Source organism: Candoia aspera, chromosome 1 (assembly GCF_035149785.1).
Source record: "Candoia aspera isolate rCanAsp1 chromosome 1, rCanAsp1.hap2, whole genome shotgun sequence".
Lineage (NCBI taxonomy): Eukaryota > Metazoa > Chordata > Lepidosauria > Squamata > Boidae > Candoia > Candoia aspera.
In genome coordinates this window covers 326,442,113-326,467,548 of record NC_086153.1, presented here as the reverse complement: position 1 = coordinate 326,467,548, position 25,436 = coordinate 326,442,113, and the positions used below count along the sequence as shown (strand labels likewise).

The following is a 25,436-nucleotide window of genomic DNA, read 5'->3' as shown; positions in this document are numbered from 1 at the left end:
GGCAACTTCAAGATGTGTGGACTTCAACTCCCAGAATTCCCCAGCCAGCATATGAAAGCAGTGTTGAGAAACACTGCTCTAGTAGCGATTGCATTCTCCCTGGACTGCTCAAGTGGAACTGCACAATAGTGGACAGCTCTTCTTGCCTCACTTTTCATGTGTCTTGATTGTATGGGACATATCCCTAAAGACTGAAGGCCAGTGATAATAGGTCCAACCTATGAGAAGGCCAATGAAGGGGATCCAGCTAACTATAAACCCACCAGCCTTTTGAGCATAATAAACAAATTGTGTACAAAACACCTACACCAGAAACTATCCAAATGGATTGAAACCAAAGGCCTGAAAATTAGTTGTGACATATTGATTAATTAGATTATTTCCCACAACGCTGCTTCCACTAGTCTTATTGTATCTGATAACTACCTTTTAGTGTGGACACTGGCAGTAGAGCAAAAACTACAACCTGCTGGATTGCATGTAGACTTTTTGATAGCTGTGGACTAAGCTCAGGCTCAAAAGCTAGCGCTGCAAAGTTTGAGTGATGTTGAATATCCGTCTGAAGTCAACTCACTTCCCAGAGCTCTAGAATTCTACTAGATACAAGTTCCTGAGAACCAGCAAGTTTCTTGTACACTCTAAGTCGAGGAAAGGATTTTTTAGGCACAATGTACTTCCGTCGGCACTTCTACATGGCAGGTATGCCAACATCCCCATACCCCTGAGCACATGCCCTTGAGGCTCCAGGGAAATCAAAACAATCTACCATGTCCTCCTTTACTGTAACCTCTACAAGGATCTTCAAAATTCCCCCTTTACTGTGGGTGCTGGGGAGAATGGACAATTTCTATACCCTGTACCTCTTTTCAGACTCAAATCATGACATCACCCACATTATAGCTAAATGTATCACTGCAGCAGTAAGAACTACACAACAGTTAACTTCAGACTCAACCTGATAGCTCAACATTATTTTTCTTTTCTTTCTCTCTCTCTCCTCCTCTTATATAACCCTAAGTTATAATTATAATAAACAACTAAGTAGGCATTAAGTAAGCATCATCAATTATGCTCAAAGAATTCCAGGTAGAACTTAGATATTTTAGTGCTGTGATGGTATGTGAGAAAGACCTTGAGAGATGGGGCTTAGAGATGCTGCCTAGGGAATGGTCAGATAAGAGAGGGCATAGCCCACAGCTGCCTAATGGGTGGAGAAAGAGGCTCAGAAAGGACCCTCCCTAACTTCTCAGACTGTAAAGGAGATGGCAGGGGACTTGTACTTTCAGACTTGCAAGATTCTGCTAATGTAGTGTTACAATAAAGTAGAACTAGCTCATCTGGTTGTGTTCCCTCTCTGGTCCACCTGGGAAGGCTGACAAATGTACACTTCTGCATTTTATTGCCACATTTTAATTATTTAAATGTTTTAATATATTAGTATTTTGATACTCTATTAGACTGTCATACAGCACTATAGCTTTTTACTTACATAACAGTTAAGCATTTCTTCAATTTTTGCTCCCTTACATATTTTAAATATGTGCTGTTACTCCAGTTCTTACCTGCTGGCTTTACTTTTCCTTTCCATTCTCCTATGTGTAAATTGCTCAGCTACCTTTTTTTCACTCCCCTTTCCCCCTTTTAATATCGTTACTGAATTGTACCAACATCTGGTCATTGACCGTAATAAAAAATTTGATTGATTGATTGATTGATTGAAATATAGAACATGGAAATCTTTGCCCTAGAATCTCTCATTAGCGTGCATCAGGATTCACTAGAATTCTGGTTTATATTGTATGCATATATGGGCACAACTTCATTTTACTTTTCTTGCATTAGCACTGATATCAAGCACTGACCTGTTTGATTTCTGTGTTTTGACTGTTCCTTCACATGTAGTTAATTACACCTGACTCTTTGCTTAACACTCTGGACTGTGTTAACAAGGTTTGTGTGCAGTTATTCTTGCAATGCCATTAGGGAGGCTGTATTTTATAGATTTCACTTTTATTACATGCACCACTAATGAAGGCATAATGTGATTATGATGGACCAAGTCCAAGAAAAATTGTCATCAATTGGGTTTGGCATGAAATAATAAATTGCTTTTGGACTGAATGCTTGGTTTGGGAAATAAAAGGAGGGCCCTGTTTAAACACCCAACTAATGTCTGATTAGAAATGGAACAAGGAAATGAGATTTAACAGGAAGAAATCAATTTGTCATAAAAACAAACATAATAGTTAGGTAGAAGCTGGGACTGAAATTGGGAGGTGCATATACATAAAGGAAATTTGTTAGAATTCCTTGTTTTCTACCTTCTTGGAATAAATTTAATGAAGCCAGTGTGGTGTAGGATGGAGAGATGCAGACTGAAGTCCACGGAAATTCCCTGGTAACTTTAAACTAGTCATTCTCTCACCCAGCCGTGTCCAGAGAGGACAGGTCAAAAAAGGCAAGATGACAGATTTATTTTATGCATTTTATATGGTCATCTCATCATAGTGATTCTGGGTGGCGAATAACAATTAAAAATACAGCATAATAATAACCTCCGTGCGGGGGAGATGGGCAGTAATAAGGTTTGATAAATAAACAAATAAACAAATAATAAAAAATAAATACACAACTGGCAGCTGAGATAAACAATCATCCACATAACCATTTTGTGGGTGCCAACTCATACTCTGACCCCTTTGTCCAGGAACACAGCCACATCTTCAGGGCTTTGCAAAAAGCAACAGGGTTAGGGCCAATCTAATCTTTATGGGAATGAAGCTCCAAATAGCAGGTACCATGACAGAAAAGGGTCTCTTTGTGGGTCCTGGAAGATGACACAGGACCTCTAACACACATCTTCTACTGGATCTAATAGGATGAGTGGAAACAATCATGGAAAGGCAGTCCCCAAAATAAACCATCCCCATACCATGAAGGGCTTTATAGATGACCATCAGCACTTTGAATTGAACCTGCAAGTATACCGGTAAAGTAAATGGGGAAGCTGGTTTGTTGTTTATTCGTTTAGTCGCTTCCGACTCTTCGTGACTTCATGGACCAGCCCACGCCAGAGCTTCCTGTCGGTCGTCAACATCCCCAGCTCCCCCAGGGACGAGTCCGTCACCTCTAGAATATCATCCATCCATCTTGCCCTTGGTTGGCCCCTCTTCCTTTTGCCTTCTACTCTCCCTAGCATCAGCATCTTCTCCAGAGTGTCCTGTCTTCTCATTATGTGGCCAAAGTATTTCAGTTTTGCCTTTAATATCATTCCCTCAAGTGAGCAGTCTGGCTTTATTTCCTGGAGGATGGACTGGTTGGATCTTCTTGCAGTCCAAGGCACTCTCAGAATTTTCCTCCAACACCACAGTTCAAAAGCATCGATCTTCCTTCGCTCAGCCTTCCTTATGGTCCAGCTCTCGCAGCCATATGTTACTACAGGGAACACCATTGCTTTAACTATGCGGGCCTTTGTTGTCAGTGTGATGTCTCTGCTCTTAACTATTTTATCGAGATTTGTCATTGCTCTTCTCCCAAGGATTAAGCGTCTTCTGATTTCCTGACTGCAGTCAGCATCTGCAGTAATCTTTGCACCTAGAAATACAAACTCTTTCACTGCTTCTACATTTTCTCCCTCTATTTGCCAGTTATCAATCAAGCTGGTTGCCATAATCTTGGTTTTTTTGAGGTTTAGCTGCAAGCCAGCTTTTGCACTTTCTTCTTTCACCTTCATCATAAGGCTCCTCAGTTCCTCTTCACTTTCAGCCATCAAAGTGGTATCATCTGCATATCTGAGATTGTTAATGTTTCTTCCAGAGATTTTAACTCCAGCCTTGGATTCCTCAAGACCAGCTTGTCGCATGATGTGTTCTGCATACAAGTTGAATAGGTAGGGTGAGAGTATACAGCCCTGCCGTACTCCTTTCCCAATCTTAAACCAGTCCGTTGTTCCGTGGTCTGTTCTTACTCTTGCTACTTGGTCATTATACAGATTCTTCAGGAGGCATACAAGATGACTTGGTATCCCCATACCACTAAGAACTTGCCACAATTTGTTATGGTCCACACAGTCAAAGGCTTTAGAATAGTCAATAAAACAGAAATAGATGTTTTTCTGAAACTCCCTGGCTTTTTCCATTATCCAGCGGATATTGGCAATTTGGTCTCTAGTTCCTCTGCCTTTTCTAAACCCAGCCTGTACATCTGGCAATTCTCGCTCCATGAACTGCTGAAGTCTACCTTGCAGGATCTTGAGCATTACCTTACTGGCATGTGAAATGAGTGCCACTGTTCGATAGTTTGAACATTCTGTAGTGTTTCCCTTTTTTGGTATGGGGATATAAGTTGATTTTTTCCAATCTGATGGCCATTCTTGTGTTTTCCAAATTTGCTGGCATATAGCATGCATTACCTTGACAGCATCATCTTGCAAGATTTTGAACAGTTCAGCTGGGATGCCGTCATCTCCTGCTGCCTTGTTATTAGAAATGCTTCTTAATGCCCACTCAACCTCACTCTTCAGGATGTCTGGCTCTAGCTCACTGACCACATTATCAAAGCTATCCCCGATATTGTTATCCTTCCTATACAGGTCTTCTGTATATTCTTGCCACCTTTTCTTGATCTCTTCTTCTTCTGTTAGGTCCTTGCCATCTTTGTTTTTGATCATACCCATTTTTGCCTGGAATTTACCTCCAATGTTTCTAATTTTCTGGAAGAGGTCTCTTGTCCTTCCTATTCTATTGTCTTCTTCCACTTCCGCGCATTGCTTGTTTAAAAATAATTCCTTATCTCTTCTGGCTAACCTCTGGAATTTTGCATTTAATTGGGCATATCTCCCCCTATCGCTGTTGCCTTTTGCTTTCCTTCTTTCTTGGGCTACTTCTAGTGTCTCAGCAGACAGCCATTTTGCCTTCTTGGTTTTCTCTTTCTTTGGGATGTATTTTGTTGCCGCCTCCTGAACAATGCTGCCAACTTCTGTCCAGAGTTCTTCCGGGACCCTATCTACTAAGTCCAGTCCCTTAAATCTATTCTTCACCTCCACTGCATATTCCTGAGGAATATTCGTGAGCTCATATCTAGCTGATCTGTGGGTCTTCCCTAATCTCTTTAGTCTGATCCTAAATTGTGCAAGAAGAAGTTCATGGTCTGAACTACAGTCAGCTCCAGGCCTAGTTTTTACCGACTGTACAGATGTCCGCCACCTTTGGCTGCAAAGGATGTAATCAATCTGATTTCGGTGTTGTCCATCTGGTGAAGTCCATGTGTAAAGCCGTCTCTTAGGTTGTTGGAAGAGAGTGTTTGTTATGCAGAGTGAATTGTCTTGGCAAAATTCTATCAGCCTATGTCCTGCTTCGTTTTGTTCTCCCAGGCCATACTTACCTGTAATTCGAGGTGTCATTTGACTGCCCACCTTAGCATTCCAGTCTCCTGTGATGAAAATAACATCTCTTTTAGGCGTGTTGTCCAGTAGGTGCTGCAGATCCTCATAGAACTGCTCTACTTCAGCTTCTTCAGCATTTGTGGTTGGGGCGTATATTTGGATCACTGTGATGTTAGATGGCTTGCCCTGAATTCGAATTGAGATCATTCTGTCGTTTTTGGGGTTGTATCCAAGCACTGCTTTAGCCACTTTACTATTAATTATGAAGGCTACTCCATTTCTTCTGTGGTCCTCTTGTCCACAGTAGTAGATCTGGTGGTCATTTGATGTGAAGTGGCCCATTCCAGTCCATTTCAGTTCACTGACGCCCAGAATGTCTATCTTTAATCTTGACATCTCACCAATAACTACATCCAATTTGCCCTGGCTCATAGATCTTACATTCCAGGTTCCAATGGTGTGTTGATCCTTAGAACATCGGATTCGCCATTCACCACCAGCACCGTCGGCCGCTAACCGTCCTTTCGGCTTTGAGCTAGCTGCGTCATCACGACTGGGGCTAGTTGAGCTCATCCTCTGTTCCTCCCCAGTAGCATTTTGACCATCTTCCGACCTGGGGGTCTCATCTTCCGATGGTATACCAACATATCTCTGGTTGTACTGATCCATTTAGTTTTCACGGCAAGAATACTGGGGTGGGTTGCCATTACCTTCCCCAGGGATCGCATTTAGTCTGACCTCTCTGTCATGACCTTCCCGTCTTGGGTGGCCCTTCACGGTTTAGCTCATGGCATCATTGAGGTGCTCAAGCTCCAGCACCACGACAAGGTAACGATCCTTTGCGGAGGGGGAAGCTGGTAGGAGATTGCAAATGATGATCACATGATGTTGCACTTAACAACCATGTGAGATTCACTTAAGGAAGGCAACTGGAACTGCCGCAACTGCCATTGTAAGTCGGTGCAGTCACGTAATGTCGAGCTTTACGACCGTGTCGGTTAGTGACAGAGTTGCCGGTTCCAATTATTTTAGTTAAGCATGGACCACCTGTATTATTATTATTATTATTATTATTATAACTGGTTATTATTGTATTTCCTTGATTTAGCTGTTGTGAGCTACCCAGAGTCATTGGGAGTTGGGTGGCAAACAAATTAGATGATAGAGAGACAGAGACAGAGACAGCTTACACTGTAAAGATCATGCCAAAAAGCTTTTGTTATTGTGACAGAGAAGGAGTCAGACCCCCGGAAGTCCCCAGACCACACTTTGAGAACCTCTGATCTAGTCCAACCCATTGCCCATTGTAGGACTCCACTAACAGATGGCCATCTGGAAGATAATTGGAAGGAGAACATTATAAAATACCATGATTGGAAAATGAACACCTCCAGAAAAGTGGGTCTACCATCTACCAAGGCAGAGGGTTGGATAGCTCTCACTGTTAGGGATGTTTTCTTGATGTCCAACTGAAATCTAAATATTGGGAGGGTACTGGATTGGGCCAACATATCTGGAGGGCAGCAGGTCAGGGAAGGTACCCTGGTTAATATGATTCTATTCCTGCTGTTTATATACTTTAAATTGATACAAAGAAAAGGATCATCACACTACCAAGGACCTGAATGGAAGTCTAAATAACACTTTCTCCCATACATGGCTTTCTTTCTTGTCAGTTTCCTTTTAATTTTTTTTTAATCCATTAGCTAACATATACTAATAAACACATTGGTAAATTCTATTTTGCAGCACCCTGACATACAAAGTCAAGCAAGTTACTGACAATTTCATCCATTAAGTAGTCTATTAGTTGCCATAGAAACATACCTTTCCCCAAAGGTATATACTCATTGTTCTTATAACTGGGCCAAAAAAGATCAAGTACTATGTTGTACAAACTCCAGAAATGAGTTAAGTGACCCATCCAATTAACTCTGGGGGGAGTTTTAACCCCAGATACAAATGCATTTGAGTCTAAATGAATTCCTTCCTGGTCAAGAAACTCTCCCTGTGTTGTGTGAACTGTTTTTTAGAGGGCTAACTGTTCCTTCTAACATGCATGATTCAGATGAAATCCTAGGGAAACCTGATAATTTCCCCCCCACACATTTTTTTAAAGGCAAGAAGTATTGATGGTAGTGAGAGGTCAGCTGTCACAAAGTCAACAAGGAAAAGTAAAAACCTAGCCATCATCCCTTCAGCAAAGAATCGTTACCTTGTTGTGGTGCTGGAGCTTGAGCACCTCAATGATGCCATGAGCTAAACCGTGAAGGGCCACCCAAGACGGGAAGGTCGTGACAGAGAGGTCAGACTAAATGCGATCCCTGGGGAAGGTAATGGCAACCCACCCCAGTATTCTTGCCATGAAAACTAAATGGATCAGTACAACCAGAGATATGTTGGTATACCATCGGAAGATGAGACCCCCAGGTCGGAAGATGGTCAAAATGCTACTGGGGAGGAACAGAGGATGAGCTCAACTAGCCCCAGACATGATGACGCAGCTAGCTCAAAGCTGAAAGGACGGCTAGCGGCCGACAGTGCTGGTGGTGAATGAGCCAGGGCAAATTGGATGTGGTTATTGGTGAGATGTCAAGATTAAAGATAGACATTTTGGGCGTCAGTGAACTGAAATGGACTGGAATGGGCCACTTCACATCAAATGACCACCAGATCTACTACTGTGGACAAGAGGACCACAAAAGAAATGGAGTAGCCTTCATAATTAATAGTAAAGTGGCTAAAGCAGTGCTTGGATACAATCCAGAAAATGATAGAATGATCTCAATTTGAATTCAGGGCAAGCCATCTAACATCACAGTGATCCAAATATATGCCCCAACCACAGATGCTGAAGAAGCTGAAGTAGAGCAGTTCTATGAGGATCTGCAGCACCTACTGGACAACACGCCTAAAAGAGATGTTATTTTCATCACAGGAGACTGGAATGCTAAGGTGGGCAGTCAAATGACACCTGGAATTACAGGTAAGCATGGCCTGGGAGAACAAAATGAAACAGGACATAGGCTGATAGAATTTTGCCAAGACAACTCGTTCTGCATAACAAACACTCTCTTCCAACAACCTAAGAGACGGCTTTATACATGGACTTCACCAGATGGACAACACCGAAATCAGATTGACTACATCCTTTGCAGCCAAAGGTGGCGGACATCTATACAGTCGGTAAAAACAAGACCTGGAGCTGACTGTAGTTCAGATCACAAACTTCTTATTGCACAATTTAGGATCAGACTAAAGAGATTAGGGAAGACCCACAGATCAGCTAGATATGAGCTCACTAATATTCCTCAGGAATATGCAGTGGAGGTGAAGAATAGATTTAAGGGACTGGACTTAGTAGATAGGGTCCTGGAAGAACTATGGACAGAAGTCCGCAACATTGTCCAAGAGGCAGCAACAAAATACATCCCAAAGAAAGAGAAAACCAAGAAGGCCAAATGGCTGTCTGCTGAGACACTAGAAGTAGCCCAAGAAAGAAGGAAAGCAAAAGGCAACAGTGATAGGGGGAGCTATGCCCAATTAAATGCAAAATTCCAGAGGTTAGCCAGAAGAGATAAGGAGTTATTTTTAACCAAGCAATGTGCGGAAGTGGAAGAAGACAATAGACTAGGAAGGACAAGAGACCTCTTCCAGAAAATTAGAAACATCGGAGGTAAATTCCAGGCAAAAATGGGTATGATCAAGAACAAAGATGGCAAAGACCTAACAGAAGAAGAAGAGATCAAGAAAAGGTGGTAAGAATATACAGAAGACCTGTATAGGAAGGATAACAATATCGGGGATAGCTTTGACGGTGTGGTCAGTGAGCTAGAGCCAGACATCCTGAAGAGCGAGGTTGAATGGGCCTTAAGAAGCATTGCTAATAACAAGGCAGCAGGAGATGACGGCATCCCAGCTGAACTGTTCAAAATCTTGCGAGATGATGCTGTCAAGGTAATGCATGCTATATGCCAGCAAATTTGGAAAACACAGGAATGGCCATCAGATTGGAAAAAATCAACTTATATCCCCATACCAAAAAAGGGAAACACTACAGAATGTTCAAACTATTGAACAGTGGCACTCATTTCACATGCCAGTAAGGTAATGCTCAAGATCCTGCAAAGTAGACTTCAGCAATTCATGCAGCGAGAATTGCCAGATGTACAAGCTGGGTTCAGAAAAGGCAGAGGAACTAGGGACCAAATTGCCAATATCTGCTGGATAATGGAAAAAGCCAGGGAGTTTCAGAAAAACATCTATTTCTGTTTTATTGACTATTCTAAAGCCTTTGACTGTGTGGACCATAACAAATTGTGGCAAGTTCTTAGTGGTATGGGGATACCAAGTCATCTTGTATGCCTCCTGAAGAATCTGTATAACAACCAAGTAGCAACGTTAAGAACAGACCACGGAACAATGGACTGGTTTAAGATTGGGAAAGGAGTACGGCAGGGCTTTATACTCTCACCCTACCTATTCAACTTGTACGCAGAACACACCATGCAACATGCTGGGCTTGAGGAATCCAAGGTTGGAGTTAAAATCGCTGGAGGAAACATTAACAATCTCAGATATGCAGATGATACCACTTTGATGGCTGAAAGCGAAGAGGAACTGAGGAGCCTTATGATGAAGGTGAAAGAAGAAAGTGCAAAAGCTGGTTTGCAGCTAAACCTCAAAAAAACCAAGATTATGGCAACCAGCTTGATTGATAACTGGCAAATAGAGGGAGAAAATGTAGAAGCAGTGAAAGACTTTGTATTCCTAGGTGCAAAGATTACTGCAGATGCTGACTGCAGTCAGGAAATCAGAAGACGCTTAATCCTTGGGAGAAGAGCAATGACCAATCTCGATAAAATAGTTAAGAGCAGAGACATCACACTGACCACAAAGGTCCGCATAGTTAAAGCAGTGGTGTTCCCCGTAGTAACATATGGCTGCGAGAGCTGGACCATAAGGAAGGCTGAGAGAAGGAAGATAGATCCTTTGGAACTGTGGTGCTGGAGGAAAATTCTGAGAGTGCTTTGGACTGCAAGAAGATCAAACCAGTCCATCCTCCAGGAAATAAAGCCAGACTGCTCACTTGAGGGAATGATATTAAAGGCAAAACTGAAATCCTTTGGCCACATAATGAGAAGACAGGACACCCTGGAGAAGATGCTGATGCTAGGGAGAGTGGAAGGCAAAAGGGGAGGGGTCGACCAAGGGCAAGATGGATAGATGATATTCTAGAAGTGACGGACTTGTCCCTGGGGGAGCTGGGGGTGTTGACGACCGACAGGAAGCTCTGGCGTGGACTGGTCCATGAAGTCACGAAGAGTCGGGAGTGACTAAACAAATAAACAACAAAGCCATCATCCAGGCAACCCAATCATCCTGGGAATTGTGTTGCCATCATGTGAAAGGCAGCAAACAGACCTGGTGTAATGGTATGTGGGAATGACCTTGAGAGATGGGGGGAAGGGATGCTGCCTAGGGAATGATGAGATAAAAGGAGGAGGTGCCTGCAGCTGCATAATGAGCAAAGTAAGAAACTTAGAAAGGATCTGCCCTAACTGATCAGGTTGTAAAAAGAGACAATGGGAGATTTGTACTTTCAGACTTGCAAGATTCTGTTAATATGGCCTTACAATAAAGCACAATTAGCTTATCTTGTTCTGTTTCCTGTCTGGTCTACCTGGGAGGTTGACACCTGGGGAGAAGATCATTGCTCTGTAATGCTGTGCTAACAGAGCTTCTAATAATGCCTTGGTACTGCTTAACAAAATTCAGGAGAGATCACTGGGGACCCTGAAAATAGGTCTCTGATTCACAGATCTTCATTTTTTTATCTTGGGATTCTTTACAGATTTTGTATATTTAGTGGTTTGGGTTGCTATTACGTATAACATTTTTATCTCTTGTTAGCTGCCCAGAGTCAGTATAGAGAGATGGGCATATAAATCAAAACAAAGAAAGGTATGAGTTACAGGAAATGCTATTTCTCGTATTATATAATTCTTGTACAAGCTGGTCCATTTGGCCCATATTGTAGGTAAAGCTGCTGCACCATTGAAGGAGATTTGGTGAAAGTTAGTCAATAGCTTACTTCACACAACACATTAACCAAGGACAGATAAAGATGTCTGCCCAAACTTGGTTACGGCATTGATGTTTAGCTTGGGGTTTTGTTTTCTTTTTGTGGGTTGGTCTGCGTCATCAGTTTATTATTCAATTGAAAAAGCAAATTCAGAAAATGGTTATATCTGGAGCCAGAGACATACATTGTATGAACCAAACTGGTAGGTTCAGAACAGTGATTCAAGCTTAGGAGAATCCAGATTCAAACTCAGCCTTCTTGGTACTATGCTCCACAAAGTTCTTCTTTTCACCAGCAGCTCTTTCACAAAGCAATCCATTGCCAAAACATAGCTTATTCTCTTCCTTCACTAATGGTTGGATATAGATAGTTGGATATAGAGGGTCAGCAGAAATTATCAGCAATTGAGCAGAAGAGAGTGAAAGAAATCCATAAATTGATAAAACAAACTGAAATCAATTTGTCTTCCAGAGACCAAGGATGAGAAAAAAGAGATCTTAGAGGAAAACCACATTCAGCATTGTGGAGACAAGAGACACTAGCTTTGCTGAGATAATCTAATTGGCTGCTTCAAAAAGTCCCTTTTGAGACTATATTAAGTATTCCTTGGCACCCACACAGAAGTTTTTGGGTGTTATCTAGAGATGCTAGATAAATATTATTTTTGAGACTTCTGATGCAAACAATTCTGTCCTCATTTGGGACGAATGTGCAAATCAATATATTTATCTACAATATTTTGCACTTTCAAAATGTTGCAAGACAGCTTAAAAGTGGCAAACCTCATTTTGTAAACTGGGAGAAATTATCTTGATGAAGTTACTGACTTTCAATGCTTCCCCCCCGCCCCCTGACATTGCTGTACTGCACATGGATGATGCATTTTTGCCAACCAATGTTTATAGCTTTTTCAGCCAGGATATGAACCATCTGCCACCACTGGGCTTCCCTTGAATCCTTCCTTGTATAATTAAAGCAGTTGATATTTCTGGTTGAATACCATATGTTCTACATATTCTAATTTCCCTTTCTTGACTGTATTCACAATTCCCATATCTTTATCCATTCTTTGGAAGACAGTCTCATTTAGTGCATGTTCAACGCATGATATTTTAAGTAATCTTGTATGTTATATATCCACATTTCATTATTTATAAAATACATTGCCATATAGGTTAAATAAATAGATAAATAAATAAATTTATGCAATAGCAAGCATTTCTATAAATGAAGGGCTGTAATGGTATCACAGAATTGGATGTAACCATTTAAAAAAGAATTCAAGACCATGCAAAAAAAGAAAGAGAACCAGAAAAAAAGTACATATTATGTAAAATTGAACAAGAATTTTCAAAATAACATTGAATAATGTGTAGTCTTAACTGAAATAACATATATAATAAAAAAAATAATCAGAATAAACAATGACAATTCTATCAAATTTAAAAATATATCCTTATTACAACAAAACAGAGATGATTTAATTTTTTAAAACCTTGTTAAGAGAAACCCAAACTTGGATGTAGAACCAGTCCATGTGAAGAATGCAATCTGTAAATAGTTTCCAAGTCAATTTAAACTTTGTATTGGGATTTGTTTTTCAAAAATGAAGCTAGTTTTGACTTTGATGTGTACTCTCATAATTTGGTCTGCTATTCTTCTAAAGAAGGAATTATGTGTGATTTGCAGTAAGAGGCACAATGTTTTCTGTGTATACTTTAGAGGGATATAAGGGTTGGTGATGTTCAGCAGAAAAACAGCTGGCAGGAAAGAAAATTCAACCTTTAATTTTGTTATATTCTGTAACTAATCATCTTCCAAAATTATTGAGCTTTTATAACATTTCCATCAAATACGGGAAAAAAATTGGCTTTATACTATTGTTTAGCAGGTTCTGGTACCTGTACCCCAGCTGGATATTCTTGGTCCAGTTATTATCTCTTAGATCTAGGAAAAATGCAATTGCAAACCACCTGAAAATGTTGCTCAGAAAACATCATGGACTTCTCCATGTAGTTGCCTGGGGTCAAGACTGACTTGAAGGCACAATCCCTCACCCCCTGCCCTGCCTGAAAGAACCCCTGGAGTATATTTTAAACATACCAGTTTAATAAAATATTCTACCAGTTTTCTATAAGTATAATATTCACAGTAAACTCAACGTTTGTCTTTCATTGACATTCTCAAAGTATCAGGCCAGAAGGCAATTCCCTGCTCAGTAGATGAATCCAAACTGAAGTATTTCTGACGGATGATAGTCCAGGCTCTGCTCAAACATGTTCGGTGAAGGACAGGCACTACCTCCTTGGTCATTGTTCCTCTGCTGAACAACGCTATAGTTAGGCATCAGGCTAGAAACCAGGAGACTGTGAGTTCTATCCCCACCTTAGGCATGAAGCTGGGAAGGAGGCAATGGCAAACCACTGTTGAAAAACCTTGCCAAAAAAAAATGCAGAGACTTGTCCAGGCAGTCTCCAAGAACTGGACATGATTGAACAGATTAAAAAAAAAAATTACCAATCTGGTATGCTGCATGTACATCAGGCATCTGCAGGGGAGAATCAAGGGAGGGAAATTATGAAACCAGTGTTGTTCCTTAATCTCTGCCTTTTTATCCATATGCCGTGATGCCATATGCACATATGAAAACTTACATCATGACAGCACAATGTTTCTTTTAGATCCTGTGGATGCCTCTGACAGTAATGCATGCAAAAGAGATGCATTACTGTTTTCCTCCTCATACAATGATACTATAAGGTAAAAGCAAAGATTTTTTGTTTGCAAGCCTCCTCTTCAGCGATGCTGTTTCCTGGATTGTCTCTGTGATCTGCAAGGTTAGGTAATCAGCTGGGAAGCCTTTGGAGAAAAGCTCTGCATCATTTACGTGCTTAAAAAAAACCCTGAAAATGTATCCATCATTGTGCAAATGTCAGAGAGTAAATGCAACTCACTTCAGGGGAAAATGATTAATGCTACTCAGTGAACTTAACTTTCACTTCACAAAGTCCTTTAGGAATAAATATGTGATGTGCTCCAATGAGAATTTGCAACCAATTTTTTTTGACTCTGTAGTCAAAAACTAAAGCAAAGAAATGAGGAACACACAAGGAACTTGGCCCTGCCATTTCCTCTGGGATGACTAAGACAGGGGTATCCATGGAAGGTGAGGGGGTCAGCAGCATCAAAACCGTGGACATCACTGGGTGGTTGAAGCCCCTTTTTAGCATGCGTTGCATGCATATAAAAAAGGTAGGGCTTCAATCACCAAGTCATTTCCACCATTTTGATGCTGTCCCCTTCTGTGGACAGCCCTATACTAAGTTTCAAGAGAATCCTATTAGGTCCTAATCTAGCCCTCTGCCTAAGGTTTATTTCAGATGCCTGTCCATTTCTTTTTAAAAAAAATAAAATAATGCCAGTTGCAAGAAACTTGCCTGCTCTGACTCCTTCACATTATGGATATCAGTCTACACTGGAAAGCCTGATTGGATCTGACTTCAGCTTAAGTTATTTTTTAACGATTGATCTGTCTAGTTTGTAATGAATTTAACACATTATCATGCTAGTATAATTGAAATGAATTGTTTGCCTAAATCACTATGATGTAATTTGGAATGAACTGGTACATGACCATTCATTGCAGTCATGTTTGTTATGTGCTTTGCATAGGTGCTGGCTGTTAAAGAGGGTAAAATAACAAATAGTTCACTAAGAGCGGTTTCCAATGACTCCAATGACAACTGGTCCTACCAAACTGCATAGCAGCAGGCTGTTTCCTCCAGTGCTACTAGGCTATGGGCTCTGAGGAAGCCCCCTATGGACTGAATACTCACAGAGAGTGGAAAACACACCACGTCCAGGGTCTGGTAGAACAAAGCATTATCAAAACTCCGGAAACTCACTATAGGCTCGTCCTCAAGCCACTTCAAACTACTATCCACCAGTCCCTTGAGTTGGTAGAAAATTGCACTGGCATAAAATTTTCTGCCCCCACTATCACTCCCTATCTTGGCATCGGCATGATGCCAGGAAATGTGCTGTGCTTATGTCAAGGTCCCAGCCTGAACCCAACGAAGCAGCATTCTTGACACAACACGTGTATGAAAAGAGTCTTTATTGGGTCAGCATCCAAAACATGTTAAAGATCCGAGTAACTTAGTGATAAGTTAGTATAAGGACCTTCGTCCCCCTCCTGTCCCTAAGCCCCTGGCACCTTGTTTTGTTTCCTTGTCTTGCACTCCTCCGTGCATATCCCCTAAAAGCGTAGCTGTTCACTGTCATCTGTCCAGGGTGCTGAATTGCCGTGTCTGCCTATTGGTGAATCCACGAAGCCTGTCTACTGCATTTCACATCGCACACTTCTGCCGGTGATTTCTATCTATGGGCTGATAAGCACTTTCCTGTCAGTGGCCTGATGGCTGCTCATGTCAGGATGGTCCCAGGGGGCCATCATAACATGCCAACCCCCCCCCCCCAAGAGATCTCTTCCTCCTCCTCCTTTCTGACTAAATGTTCTCTTGCTCTCAGCCAGATGCCTGGGTTTCCCCCCTTCCTTAGGTTTTTCTGGGAATTTTTTATGGAATTCTTTTGTTAGGATGGAGGCATTTATGTTTCGACTGTCTACCCATTCATTCTGAGACTTGGGGAAGTGTTTCCACTGTATTGAATATTGCAGTTTTCCCCTGTGTTGTCTGGAGTCTAATATCTCTTGTACTTCAAAGTGTTCCCCCCCAATGACCATCACTGGTGCTAGATGTGATTGCATCATTGTTTTATATCAGGGCATTATGAAATTGGCATCTCTATTTCCAGCATCATTTCTTATTATCCCTAACAGATAATAAGGCTGTTGGCCTTTTTTTACACTGTGTTTGCACCTTCACTGAACTGTGTACTGAGATCTCTTTCCTCATCAATCACTGATAGCTTTGATCTCATTAGTTGGTATGAGTAGTTAGGGGTTTTGGCCCCAATGGGCATCACTTTACACTTGCTTATGTTGAATGTCATCTGCCATTTTGATGCCCATTCCCCTAATGTGCAGAGTGCTCTTTGGAGCACTTTGCAGTTCCTTACTGTTTTTCCTACTCTGAACAATTTAGTGTAATCAGCAAACTTGGCTATTCCACTAGTCACAGCTGATTCCAGACTCTTTTAAATATGATAGAAAGCACTGGACCTGGGACAGAACCCTGGGGGACCACACTAGTTACATCCCACCATTATAAGAAATATCCATTTACTCCTACTCTGTTTTCAATTTTTTAGCCAGTTGCTTATCCACAAGAGACCCGCCTTTTATTCCATGGCTGTTTAGCTTACTGAGGAGTGTTTGATGAGGGACTTTATCAAAGGCTTTTTGAAAATCTAAGTAGATTAATATCTACTGGCTTGCCCTTATTCACATGTTGATTTACACCCACAAAAAACCCTAGTAGGTTAGTCAGATAGGACTTTCCCTTCATGAAGCTGTATTGGGTATCCTTGATAAGGCCAAATATTTGGTAATTTTATCTTTAATAGCAGTTTCAACTATCTTCACCAAAATAGATTCATTCATTCATTCATTCATTCATTCAATTTTTATGGCTGCCCATCTCACCTAAGTGACTCTGGGCAGCTCATAACAGTTAAAAACAGCAATCCGATAAAAACCAATTTAAAAACCAATATACAAACTTTTAAAACCACCAATAACCTCTTTAAAGCAAAACTAACCATGGTCAGCAGCAAAATCCATCCTTGTGTCAAGTTCAACAAAGCCACTGTAAAAGCTACCCAACATTTCCAGACCCCCAAGCTCAGTGGCAGAGCTTTGTCTTCAAGGCCTAGATGTTAAGATGACAGGCCTATAATTTCCTGGATTCCCTGTGAGAACTTCTTAAAAATTGGAGTTATACTGGTCACCTTTCAGTCCTCAACTACAGGGGCCAAGGATAGAGAGAGGTTGCATATTTTAGTTAGGGGGTCCACAATCTCAGCTTTAAGCTCCTTAATAGCCTTTGGATGGATGCTATCAAGGCCTGGAGATTTGTTGATGCTCAATTTGCCAGTCAGGCCTAGTACTTCTTCTCTTGTCTGTGGCTCAGTTCATCTGACTCCTTTCCTGAGAAGAGAAATGGTCAGGTTCAAGGATCTCCCCCAATTTTTCTCCTGTGAAGACAGAGGCCAAGAATTTGTTCAGCTTCTCTGCAATTTCCTTTTCTCCTCTTAACATACTTTTGACTCCTTCATCATCCAAGGGACCAACAGACTCTCTGGCTAGCTTCCTCCTGCTAATGTATTTGAAGTATTATTTTTTATTATCTCCTTCACAGGTTTGGCAATATGATCCTCAAATTTCCTTTTTGCCTCCCTCCCTGACACACTGCACTTCTTTTGCCAGAGTTTATGTTCCTTTTTGTTTTCCTCACTGGGACAGGTCTTCTGTTTTCTAAATGATACTTTCTTAGCCCCAATAGTTTCCTTTACAATGCTAGTCGACCATGTAGGCTTCTTTTTTAACTTTGGGGCCATTTTCTCATTTTAAGAATACATTGTGCCTGAACATCTATTATTGTGGTTTTAAACAACAGCCAAACTTCCTGGAGTAAGCTTGTCCTTTCAATCTTCCCATTGAGTTTCCTTTCACCAATCTTCTCGATTTGGAGAAGTTCCCTTCTTTGAAGTCAAATATGACTGTGTGAGACTATGTAGGTTATCGTTTCTTTCTGTGATGAATTTTATTGCATTATGGCCACTATTCCCGATTGGTCTGACTACAGATATTTCTCTCACCAAGTCCTGAGCACTACTTAAGAGTAGGACTACTATGGCCTCTTCCCTCATCAATTCTACAGCCAACTGCTCCAGCACACAGTCATTTATATTTCATAAGAATTTTACCTCTCTGTCATGGATTGAACATACCTTCACCCAGTCAATGTGTGGGTAATTGAAATCTACAATTACAAGACTTCCTTTTTGAAATGCCTGTCTGATTTTTCTCTCCATTTCCAGATCTCTTTGAGCATCTTGGTTAGAGGGACAAAAGAACACTCCCAGGATTAACCTACCTTTATGTTCTGATATTTCTACCCAGAGTGATTCCATCAAATGATCTGCCCCTTTAGAGTGGTCAAAATAACTTGACCCAATGGTCTATCTTACATTCAAGGCAACATCTCCTCCACTACAGCCTTCCCTGTCTTCCCAGCCCTCTGGAGTTTGTAATAGCTGCATCCTGCTGATTCTCTCTAGTCTGCCAGATTTTAGTTACACCCATCATATCAATACTCTCTTCTAAGATCAGGCATTCCAATTCACCCATTTTGGCCTTCAGGATTCCAGCATTTGTATACAAAAAGGGTTCAGAGCACCTTTCACTGTATTCGTTTTATTCTTTGGTATTTTTTAGCTGCTTCCTACCCAGCTCTGTCTAGCAATCTATCTAGATGGAGCATAGCATCCACAGCCTTCAGACCAGGTGGGCAAGTCACCATGCAGTCAGCATCCCCACCAGACACTCCACCAGACACCCAGTTCCCTCCATATCTAGTTTAGAATATATAGGTATATTTGATCTATGTTTAGGCTGATTGTTTAAATTTGTTTTGGAAGAGCAATCCTATTTTTTTCTTTTTCTTCCTCTTCTTCTTGATTTTTAGACCAGTGTCACAGTTTAAGTTTGAATTTTAGCCCCTCCTCCCTTTCAAGGGCTCTCAGACTCCACCCTGTAGTTGCTAGGGAACCAGAAGAATGGTAGCTCATCCAATCCAGAAAAGCATTCAGAAATATACTCAGAAAATCACCAAACCTAGAGATAAAATCTCCGCCAAAATCTCACACTAAACTCCCTCTCTTCACCTCCTTTTTAGCAGCAATTTCCACCCAAGCTTCCCTATTTAGCACTCTCTGTTTCTCCTCTGCTCTAAGCAACTCCAAGAAGCAGCAGGCTTTCACCAGCTCATAGGAGAACATCTCCTAAACACTGTTGTTGACAAGGACTAGGGCTGGGGCAGGAGATACATTTTGACAGATGGCTAGACCAGCTAGTTCACCATGCTACCAAAACTGTTTTTGTGCAAGTGTTTTGCATGGTTGTGTTCATAGAAAGCTTGACTGTCAGATGGTACCACCTGATAGGTGGGCTCCTTATGGACAAGGATTTAGCATATTACAAAAGGAGATGAATGTGGATTGAGCACTATTCCCAAAACAACCCCCAAACAACCCCAAAACAAAACAAAACAAAACAAAACACTAAACCTCTGCTGAAAAAGAACTGAACGCAAGTATGGCACTATTCCAGAAGAATATGAAATCCAAGCTCAAAAGTAGCCTTAGCAACAGCTGACAAAGTTGTATTCTGTTTTGTCATTGTGCAAGGAGGAAAGCATTCTGGACCCTCTGAAGCAAAGATGAACTTCAAAGACTGCAGGGAACTGAAATTTCAACCAACTCATACATTTCATGGTTCTATGGGGACAGTTTAATAGATTCCTGCTGTCCTAACAGCCAGGAACCACGCTGAGACAAGGAATAGGTCTCTAGTGCTTTATTACTGCTACATTAGACAGAAAATCCTAACAAACTGAAGAAATGTGGGAAAAACCCAGACAGGTAAACCCCAAAGGTTAAGGTGGGTCTGATCTGTGTCTCTTTGAATGGCTGCTTAACTCCTCAGTACTACGCATGCGTTTTCTCCCCTGGATAGGGCCCCCCTCCTCCTCACCATCAGTACTCATGACACTTGCACTGAGCAAGGGGTTGGATTAGATGGGCTAAAAGCTGCTTTCCAGCTAATGCACTCTCAGATTCAATAAAGATATAATGGACCAAATCTCCTAATGAGTAAAAAGTTACTTGTAAGTTAAGGATTGACTCACAAGGAAGAACTGCTTGTTGGCCTTTGGACTTAGATCAAGTTAAAAATTCTTCCTAGATGTATTAATGCCTGGCAGTTGGGACTTGGTTTTATAAGAACCCTAGTTTCATAATTAGCCAGTCGAGGGTTATCACCATAAAAGAAAAGTAGTCACCGTGGATGTCAGTGCTGAAACAGTAATTATGCATTGGCCATAGACTCTAAATCGCTTTTTGGGACCTCAGTCACTTGACCCTTGGAGTGCTTCTGGAATTCCCCTTGGATTCCATTTCTATTTGAAGCCTTTGTCTATCATCAAAAGGAATGTTGGATTGCCAGTCAGTCTCTGACCTTGCTTACAATTGAATGTGAGTGCCTGGCTACTTTGCAATGTTCTGAGCTAGCTCAGGTCAAAACTAGTGAGTCAGCCTGATGTATCAAGAGACTTAGTTCCTCACCTCCTGTTAGCTTTGAACATGTGTCTCATTCCTATTTCATTTATACTGGATGGAAAGAAATAAGTTCGGGCAGCAAATCCTGGACTGTGTACAGAAGTTTTACTCTATATATAGCCTTACGGGATACACAAAATGTGAGAAGCTTGATTAAAAGTGGCTGTGGACATTGACAGCAAACTGAGATTTGTAATAATTACTTGTACTTTAATGGGAAATCAGCCCTTTCCAATTTGCCACCAGAAACAAGAATATGCAAATGATCAGGAGAGCAATGTAAATCATGATCAGGAGAGCTAAAAACACCATCTGCAATATGCTGGACTGAACCTATATTCTCATGTTTCTACCTTTATAGCAAGATTGAGCCCTTTGCCTCTAAACCCATAGAGCAGAACCTGTGATTACTTAGCTCTTTTTTTAAGCTTGCAACAGGCAACCAGCATCAGCAGATAGAATGACCAGACAATCCAATACCTTGGCTTGATCACATGCTTAGGACGAAATAAAGACAAAAATATATTCATGGTGTGTTCTTCAAAGCAGCTTAATTAAACACATTCAGAAAGAACACAGGCATTTCAGGCTTTTCCAGTAATATGAACATTTAAGGCATAAGAAAACATGTTCAATCTTTTCAACTGTAAGGGTGGTTCTGCTGTGATTAACCTCTTAAATTTCTGAAGAAGGATGGAGAAGGCAATAGGCAATTCATGAAAGCTACCATGAATTCTTGGATGAAAAGTGGGATTCATCAAACAAACAAACAAACAAACAAATAAATAAATAACAATGTGCCCCTATTGAGGAGAACAAAATCAATCCCTTTATGTCTGTTGTGTTTTCTGTCAGCTTTTTAATATAAGCTAACCTAGTTAGCTCTTCCAAAACTAATACACAAACTCAGTTCATTGATTCAGTTTTCTGTACTTCCCTGACTATCACAAGGTAATACTCCGATAAAACAACTTCTACAAAAATGTGAAAACTGTACACAATATTGTGTGTTAAGGGCAATAGTGGACAAAAGGCAAAACTGTCAGCCAAAAAGAGATTATTCAATGCACTTTTTTGTGCATGAAAACATCCCAAAAATGCAGAAGTGGGACAAAACAAAAAGGAAAGTTAAAATAATAAGATATGACTGTATTTACTTAGACTTTCTTGCTTTTAGGCAGTGCAGCCACAATTCAGCCATTTTCATTTAGTCGCTCTTTAATGCTGACCATTTACAGCTACTGTTTACAGTTTTCAATGGAATGAACATTCAAAAACACTTACTCTCTGGTCAACAAAAATAAGCACCAAACAAGCAATTAAACCACAACTTTTTTTCATTCAAGACAACTGGAGAAATGCTATTAAAAAGCAATTCAAAGGGCAGTTTAGAAAAACAGCAGAGATAAACGTAGAACTCCTTAAAACACTATACAGTGGCAGAAATACAACAACATTAAAAGGCCTGAGGTAATATAAAGGACTTTGTGAGATAAAAAAGCTGGAATCCTTCTTTAAGGACACTAATATTCCTCTTCTAAGGAAATTCCAGTGTTGTTCCCTATTTTCCCGACTTCGTTTTGAATGGAATAAACCAACAGAGACTATGCCATGTTCCCTCTACCTCAAACACTTGGATCCACTCTGTACAAACACCTTGATTCTTCATACAATCAAGGTAATATATTGACTATAACATTAATATTACCATGTACAAATCAAAAAGTCTCATAAAATATTGCTGTCATGATCCCAGGCAGACATATCTCTCTGTGGCCAGTTCTATACTGACTATTTTCTGAGGGTGCCAACCCCAAAGTAGATAACAAGTCACATAGAGGAGAAAATCAGGGTGGATAGACCTGATCATCACAGCAGGAGGCTCACCTGTGGCCGAGGATGGCCTGTAACCAAACACGTCAGCTCCAGTGTCTCCCCTTCGCGGATGGTGTATACTCTTTCTGAGTACCGCTCCTCCTCAATGTTGCAGGCCAGGCCCGAATGGATAATCCTCACTGTGGGTGGGGCTGTAAACCAAGCAGAAGGAAAACTCATCAGCTGTAATGGGCTGTGAGAATAACTTTGAGGAACAGGAAGATGAACTGCAACCAACACAATAGTCAAATAAGAGAAATCTGAGTCCAAAGCAGGAATGTAATTTAAGAAAGCGTCTCAGACTTGACCCTCCCTAGTTCTCTTGAATATAAAGGCAGGGAGAGGAGAGATACATTCAGACTTGAAAGATTCTGTTACTGTAATGGTATAATAAAAGTAGTATTAGCATTCATAACTGGTTTCCTGGTCTGGACTACCTTAAGGGGTTAACATCAGCAAAGAACTTGAGCTAGGAAGACTGGGTGAGAATGTGGGTGTACAAACAACTAATGTAAAGTTGTGACATTTGGAGATCTGTCTTTGCTTTTGCTTTTTATGGCTATATGATTCAGATTGATGGGCCAAATGAAGCCACGTTGCCACTACAGAACAGGAACAAATCTTTGGTGCCAGAAACAGAGCAGTAAGTTATAGAGATTTGATAGATCAAATATCCTCTTGTCAGCAGATAGTCAGACACCCTTTCAAAGCTGCCTATCTAGCCAGGGTAGGTATAACGGTATGTGGGAAAGACCTTAGGAGACAGGTCCAAGAACCACTGCCTAGGGAACAATCAGAGACAGCAGAGCCTGCAGCTGGGTAGTGGGCGGGGCAAGAGGCTCAGAAGGGACCCTCCCTAGCTTCTTGGGCTGTAAAAGAGATGGCAGAAGAATTGTACATTTAGACTTACTGTTAATGTAGCTTTACAATAAAGTAGAATTAGCTCATCTGGTTGTGTTTCCTGTCCGGTCTACCTAGTAAGGCTAACAGTAGGCTGACATCTTCTGTAATCTGTTTTTGTCACTGGCCTACTCAGCATGATCTAAATCTCTTTCAGTGCAAGTCAGAAACAATTTTCATGGCCCTTAGAGCTCCCAAGGCTGTGCCAACTTATATACAAATTATATACAGTGAGCAAATGCATTTGTAAAATAAATATACATGTTTAAATGGGCAATTTTTAGAGATATGGGATTCTTTGGGGAAGGAGAGAGGGAAAATTTATTTTTTAGTAAAAAGAAAAACCAATATAGTAGCTCTATAATCTGGTGGGGGTGGGGGATAAGAAATGTTTGGAAGGCCATGTTAAAAAAAAATGAGGTCCATGAAGAAAAAATGTCTACTCCTGTTTTTTATGGACATAGATTCATTCTCAGTGGTTTGATTCCTATGTAGCAGGGATAAGGGAACCCAAGGTTTGCAAAACTTTGCAAAGTGCAGGGACACAACAGAGTAGGAAGTGAGAAAACAGAAAAATAAATTCACCCAGAACAAGCCATCTGTGAAGCTACGTGGCCACTTTAGTATCTTCCTTAGAGAACTTCTCAAAGGACCTTCAGAGCACCCTGTCCCAGATGACTATAGCCTTGTTCCAACCAACCTCTCTGTATCTACCACTAAGTGCTCCCTCCAAACCCTCACAAAACCCCACAAAAGATGCTTTTGTGTAGCTGTTTGCAGTGACTCTATTTCTCTAAACCACTATCTGAATAGAAAGTGAAAATAGAAAGCTTCTCCAGCTGTGGCATGTAGAACATCACAATAGGTAGGCCAGGACAAAACATCAGGAGGAGAGAAACCCACAGGCACAAGCCAAATTCTCCATGGGAACCTTGCTGGAAACATCACTCTAAAAAAGCAGGAGACAGTGGGTCAAAACAAGATGGCCTTCTCCCAAGAACATCTGCCTGCCTCTTCTCTAGAACAGTCTCCCTCTACCCCAATATATGTCAGATCCCAACTTTTCTTGCCTTTAAGAAAGCCATTAAGACCTGGCTTTCCCCCCCCCCCAAACATTTGGGGCCAGTTGAATGGAGTTCCCTTTTGGTTATTTTTATTATAGTGCTGGTCACCATTTTATATTTACATTTCATATTTATATATTGTCTATGTTTTAACATTATGGGGTTCTTTTTTGGTTTATGTTGTTGTACACCACCCAGGGTCACACTGTTGAGTTGGGCATCCTTATAAATCCAGTAATAAATAAACAACCAACAAACCAATGGTGTTTGATGTGCTCAGTGGCCAAGGAAAGTTAACTGCCTGTTACAGAAAGTGAAAAAACTGGGATGGTGGAACAGGAATGGCATAGAGTACCTTGGAAAAGACATAGCTCCTTGACTGGCTGTAAAAGAACCATGTCACATTGCAATATTTTGCTAATAATCATCTTTCAGCAGGGAGTAAAACTTGACCAACATTGACTGATCTTCAACAGCTAAGCAGGGTCAGGCCTGGTTAATACTTGGATGAGAAACCACTAGGAAATTCCAGAGGTTAGGGTGAAACTGGGAGATCAAAACAGCATCCTGGCAGAAGGAAATGGCAAATAAATTGAAGAAATTTCAGTCTGTGCATCTGTGCATCTGTGTGTGTGTGTATACATACTGTATATACATATATACATATACATTTATATATACACATACATATAGCTCCTAAATGAATATGATCTTGCAGGTTGAGAAAACATCATATACGTACAAATATTTTTGTGCCTGCAAAGCATTAATGGATGAGGGTTCATTCATCACCGTGTTATTAATCTCCAAAATCCCCTGAAGGAAACTT

At 40.9% G+C, this 25,436-nt stretch overlaps 1 protein-coding gene across 1 annotated transcript in view; it reads right to left on the bottom strand.

Moving 5' to 3' along the window:
- Nucleotides 1-25,436, bottom strand: part of MDGA2 (MAM domain containing glycosylphosphatidylinositol anchor 2) — a 500,250-nt gene that overhangs the window by 277,534 nt on the left and 197,280 nt on the right. Inside the window, exon 2 of the mRNA XM_063290587.1 lies at nucleotides 22,656-22,795. Coding sequence (XP_063146657.1) covers nucleotides 22,656-22,795 — 140 coding nt within the window. The remainder of the gene's footprint in view (nucleotides 1-22,655; nucleotides 22,796-25,436) is intronic.